The 5,794-nt window shown below is 53.3% G+C and overlaps 1 protein-coding gene across 1 annotated transcript in view; it reads left to right on the top strand.

The window, feature by feature from the left end:
• Window positions 1-5,794, top strand: part of ALDH4A1 (aldehyde dehydrogenase 4 family, member A1) — an 18,286-nt gene that overhangs the window by 6,020 nt on the left and 6,472 nt on the right. Inside the window, exons 2-7 of the mRNA XM_009995793.1 lie at window positions 4-84; window positions 391-483; window positions 596-643; window positions 1,006-1,161; window positions 1,660-1,809; window positions 1,897-1,971. Coding sequence (XP_009994095.1) covers window positions 4-84; window positions 391-483; window positions 596-643; window positions 1,006-1,161; window positions 1,660-1,809; window positions 1,897-1,971 — 603 coding nt within the window. The remainder of the gene's footprint in view (window positions 1-3; window positions 85-390; window positions 484-595; window positions 644-1,005; window positions 1,162-1,659; window positions 1,810-1,896; window positions 1,972-5,794) is intronic.

The raw sequence follows: 5,794 nt of genomic DNA, 5'->3' as shown, positions 1-5,794 counted from the left end.
CAGCACCGCGCGGCCGCCCGGGTCACCAACGAGCCCATCCTCGAGTTCAAGCCGGGGAGCCCCGAGCGAGCGGCGCTGCAGAAGGTGCCAGCACAGGGATGGGGCTCCGGGGAATCTTGAAAGTCCTGGTTTTAAGGTCACGCAGCTACCTCAGGTTCTTTCCTGGGGTGGGGGAGGCCCCGTCCTGCCCAGCCCAGCTCCTTCCCTTTGGGGACAGCTGGAGCTGTAACTCCTGTTCCTCCTGCCTGAGGCCTCCCAGAGCCAGGGAACCCGAGGGAGCCCATCCCTGGCTTTCCCTCTGCTGGATGAGCTGGCAGGAAGGGTGGATGGAGGGGAGGGTGGCTGGTGGGGGTCCATGTGTGCCCACCGTGGTGCTCTCCTCTCACCTAGGCACTTGCTGAGCTGAAGGGCAAGACTGAAGCCATCCCTTGCGTGGTCGGGGGAGAGGAGGTGTGGACACCGACAGTGCGGTACCAGCTGTCGGTGAGTCTGGGGATCAGCCCCTGTTTCACAGTGAGAGCTGGGCAGGGGGTGTCCCTGGGGGGGAGAGAGGTCTGTCTGACTGATAACTACAAGGCCTTCCTTCTCTTTTCAGCCATTTAATCATGCACACAAGGTGGCCAAGTACTGCTACGCTGATAAGGTGAGTACACCTCACTGCCTTCCTGCCATTTTTTGAGGATGCAGCAACGTTTTGGCTGGGTTTTGTGAGCCTAATCTCAGAGCAGGGTTGCAAGGCTTGTGTTGTGATGAGCTTTGAGGCTGCAGCTGAGGAGTGTGGATGAAACACAAAGTGCTGCTCAGGTTGTGAGCAAGGAGGCTCTGGGGTTGGGTGGTGGCTTTCCAAGTCCTAGGAGTCCTGGGACAAATCAATAGGAGGAGCTGCAAATTTGGGGTTGCAAGGGGAAGGTGCTGCTGTGGTTTGTGCCTCTTCATTTCCCCTCCAACCTGGTAATGGAGAGGTGGTGGGCTCCTCCTTGCTGACTTTCCCCTTTTCTTCTGCAGGAGCTCATTAACAAAGCCATTAATGCTGCCTTGGCAGCAAGGAAGGAATGGGACCTGAAACCTGTCCAGGACCGAGCCCAGATCTTCCTGAAGGCAGCTGACATGCTGAGTGGCCCGAGGCGAGCAGAAGTGCTGGCCAAAACCATGGTTGGACAGGTAAGAGGGATGTGGGATTGAGCCAGCAGATAGCTGGGACAAATGGAAGGGAATCTGGGGAGTTGGGGAAGCGGGGCAGGAAGAGCTGTCAAGGTATTTTTGGGGATTGGGAATGTCTGTAATGTTAGAAATGCTTGTAGCTGGGCTGCAAGGGGACACTGGCTGGTCCTGACACTGATCCTTGCCTCTTTGCTGAGAAGGAAGGGAGTAAAGCTGAGAGACCTTAAGCTTCCTAGGAACAGGATCAACTGGTGCAGTTATCAGGGTTTCCCCTTGGGAATTGCCCCAGCAGCCCTGGCTTTCCCAAGGGAGGCACTGGGGGGACACGGGGTGGATGTGACATCCCCTGGCACGGGCACGGGCTGCATTTGCCTGCCTAGGTGGGAAGGAGAGGTGGCAGGATGTGGGCTTGCAGGAGGCTGCACCACTGCAGCTCACAGCTGCTGCATTGTCCTCACACCCTCCTGTGCCTTGGTCTGATGTGGCCTCTCCTGGCAGGGGAAAACTGTCATCCAGGCGGAGATCGATGCTGCTGCTGAGCTGATCGACTTCTTCCGGTTCAACGCCAAGTACGCCCTGGAGCTGGAGAACAGCCAGCCCCTCAGCGTGGACATCAGCACCAACAGCATGGTCTACAGGGGGCTGGAGGTGAGGAGAAGGGCTGGGGCTGTCCCCCTGCTCCCTGGTTTTTGACTCCTAGCTGTGGTGTCACCTCCTTTCCCCTCCCACCCGCAGGGTTTCGTGGCAGCCGTTTCTCCCTTCAACTTCACGGCAATTGGTGGCAACTTGGCAGGGGCTCCAGCCTTGATGGTGAGTGTCCTGGTGGGGTTTGAGGATGGAGGGGACGGTCTGGAGGAAGGTTGGAAAGTGGACTCGCTCTGTCCAAGGCTGTGGTTTGTCTGGTTTGGGATCCATGAGAAGCAGATGAGGCCCCTTGAATTAAATCAGCTGCTTTGCAATTAGACTCAGGTGTTTTTAATTGCAATGAGGCATTCCAGTGTCTTAGGCCTGTCCACTGTTGGGCAAGTGTGATGCGGGAAGTGTTGGAAAAGGAAAAACTACCCAAACCTGCTCTTCTGGGGGTTTTATGCTAAAGCAAGTTGGCTTTTCAGTCAGGCTGGAGAGAAGGTCAGGGTGGGACAGCAGGAGGTAAGAAGTGCAGCAGGGTTTGTCTTCCTTCTTGGTGTTTGCTCTGTGAAGGGGCTTCAGGGAGCTGTGGTGACACAAAAGTGCCATCAATTTGTAATTGTTTGGGTTCCCCTTGGAGGACACTTTTTGGGTCTTGCAAGTGAGTTGGGGTGAGGGAGGAGAGAGTGGGTTGTGGCCCTTAGCACAGAGTTGGGAGGCTGGAGATCCTGGCAGACATGAAAAATGGGACAAAAAGTCCAAGTTTTGGTAAACAGCATTTCTCTATGTGTCCATCCCAATGATCACCTGCCTTTGCAGGGTGGGTTTTGGGGAGAAATGATAATAACATGATGCATTTGGGCCAGGATTAATTAATTTACTGTTGCACTGGAGAAAAAAAAAAACAACAAACAAGACATAATTGGCCTGAGCTCTTTACTAATTTGGCTGTCTGGAGGAAGGTTGGAAAGTGGACTCGCTCTGTCCAAGGCTGTGGTTTGTCTGGTTTGGGATCCATGAGAAGCAGATGAGGCCCCTTGAATTAAATCAGCTGCTTTGCAATTAGACTCAGGTGTTTTTAATTGCAATGAGGCATTCCAGTGTCTTAGGCCTGTCCACTGTTGGGCAAGTGTGATGCGGGAAGTGTTGGAAAAGGAAAAACTACCCAAACCTGCTCTTCTGGGGGTTTTATGCTAAAGCAAGTTGGCTTTTCAGTCAGGCTGGAGAGAAGGTCAGGGTGGGACAGCAGGAGGTAAGAAGTGCAGCAGGGTTTGTCTTCCTTCTTGGTGTTTGCTCTGTGAAGGGGCTTCAGGGAGCTGTGGTGACACAAAAGTGCCATCAATTTGTAATTGTTTGGGTTCCCCTTGGAGGACACTTTTTGGGTCTTGCAAGTGAGTTGGGGTGAGGGAGGAGAGAGTGGGTTGTGGCCCTTAGCACAGAGTTGGGAGGCTGGAGATCCTGGCAGACATGAAAAATGGGACAAAAAGTCCAAGTTTTGGTAAACAGCATTTCTCTATGTGTCCATCCCAATGATCACCTGCCTTTGCAGGGTGGGTTTTGGGGAGAAATGATAATAACATGATGCATTTGGGCCAGGATTAATTAATTTACTGTTGCACTGGAGAAAAAAAAAAAACAACAAACAAGACATAATTGGCCTGAGCTCTTTACTAATTTGGCTCAGATTTCATCCTGGCATCAAAGATGGTCCCTGCAGCAGTAGTGGCCTGTGCTGGAGATGTAATAAGGGAAATCACCAGGCTTTTAATTTGGGGACATCATGTTTTAAGGTGAAGCATTTGAACCTGTTGCTTCTCTGGGGGAGGAGCAGGGCGGAGGAGGGAAGGGGATTTAAACCACCATGGAGCTGGGAAGTGTTTTGAGGGAGGGAGAAGCATTCCTCCCACCTCAGATCAGAGGAAGGTCCTTGGCGTTGGGGCATCTGGTGATAAACTCATCCCAGAGTGGTTGAACCTTGCTGGCCAAGCCTGTGTTGGCAGCTTGGGGTGAGGGGTTGGGAGCATCCTGCAGTGCATCCCCCTCTCCCTCCTCAAATCCAGTGTCAGATTCCCACCGTGTTGCTGCAGGGCCATGGAATTCCCCTGCTCCCCCGGGGGCAAAGGGGAGAAGGGCATCAGGGAGTGACCGAAGAGCTCAGCAGCAGGTGATTAAATTAAATGTAGGAGAAAATGGTACTTAATAGGTGGATATTAATTAAAGCCCCAGTGTTTTAGTCCCCACAGTGCACTTCCCAGGAGTTAAACATTGCTCTTGCTGGAGAGATCAGCCTGGTTAATGCCACTGCAGTGTCAGGAGCAGGATTTCCTCAGGACTGGAGCAGTTGTCCCAGCACACCAGTGTCCGTGTTGCCAGTCAGGTTTCCCAACTGCCTGGAGTTTTTTTTTCCAGAGTGTGGTTTTGTTTTCTCACCGTTGGGAGTGGAAGGATTAGAGGGGCCCAGGAAGGAGCTTTGCCTGCACCACCAGTCCCTGGAAAGCAGGTGCTTGGGTGAGACAGAGGCCAAAAATCCTCCCCTTGGGGCTGTAACCCTGCAGCACAGTCACATGTGGATGGGGCTGAGCTGTGTGACAGTGACAGGGGAGGCCACTGGGCACCCAGCAAGGAGCTGAAGGGAGGGCAGTGGCTCAGAGCCAAAGGGGGTGGCATGTCCCTGCAGCCTCTCAGTGCTGTGTTTTCTTTCCTGCCAGTGGTGCTGTTTGTGCAGTGATCCCAGTGTCAGGTGCAGTGTCCCTGCTGGCACAGGCCCTGCAGGGTCATGCGAAGAGCAGCGACTGACGCTGCTCCCGGTGCCGCTGGAGCCTTCCTGGGCAGCCCTGCCCTGGCTCCTGAGACATAAAATAAGTCCCACATTTCGAGGCTCCTCTTTAGGGAAAGGAAAGCTCTGCCTTCCCAGGCAAGGGGGATTGTGAAGGGCTGACACAGTGACTCGGTGGGTGAAAAGGGAGGATTTTGATCCTTCAGCTGAGTGGTCACACTTCTCTCTAATGCTTGGGGTGAAGGGTGGGTGTGGATCACCCAGAGGTGCCATTGCTCCTGTCCTGTCCCCTGTGGGCTGCAGGACAAACTATTTTATATATATTTTTAGCATCATTAAGGTTGGAAAAACCTTCTTAAGATCATCAAGTCCAACAGTCAGCCCAACACACTGTGCCCACTAACCCATGTCCCTCAGCACCATATTTACATGGCTTTGAAATCCCTCCAGGGATGGTGACTCCACCAAGAATCACAAGGCTGGAAAAGACCTTTAAGGTCATCAGGTCCAGCCTATGACCTCTCACCACCACATCAACCAGACCATGGCAGTAAGACCATTCAGCCTTTCCTTGAACACATCCAGGGATGGTGCCTCCACCACTTCCCTGGGCAGTCCCTTCCAATGTCTGATCACCCTTTCCATGAGGAAGTGCTTCCTGATATCCAACCTAAACCTCCCCTGGGGCAGCTTCAGGCCTGTCACTGGTTGTCTGGGAGAAGAGCCCAGACCCCACCTAACCACAGCCTCCCTTCAGGTAGTTGCAGAGAGAGAGAAGGTCCCCCCTGAGTCTCCTCCAGGCTCCACTGCCCTGGGCAGCCTGGGCCAGGGCCTGACCCTTCCAGTAAATAAAACTCCAGGATGTTGAAGCTTTGCACACCCGTGTTTGGGCTGGAGCTTTCCTGGGAGGAATATAGGACAGTTGTCAGAGGATGTAGGGAGGCAACTGGGAAAGCTAAGGCCTCCTTGGAACTTAACCTTGCAGGTTAGGTCAAGGACAATAGAAAGGGCTTTTTCAAATACATAGCTGACAAAACTAACACTAGAGGCAATATTGGCCCACTGATGAATGAGGTGGGAGCCCTGGTGACAGAGGATATAAAGAAGGCAGAGGTGCTGATGCCTTCTTTGCCTCTGTCTTTACTCCTGCAGACTCTCCCAAGGAGCCCCAGATTCCTACAGCCCCAGAAGAAGTCAGGATAAAGGAGGAGTTTGCCTTGGTAGATGAGG

The sequence above is a fragment of the Chaetura pelagica genome, unplaced genomic scaffold (genome assembly GCF_000747805.2).
Source record: "Chaetura pelagica isolate M959 unplaced genomic scaffold, ChaPel_1.0 scaffold234, whole genome shotgun sequence".
Lineage (NCBI taxonomy): Eukaryota > Metazoa > Chordata > Aves > Apodiformes > Apodidae > Chaetura > Chaetura pelagica.
Note: the sequence above shows the minus strand (reverse complement) of the source record. Positions and strands in the feature narration are given on the sequence as shown.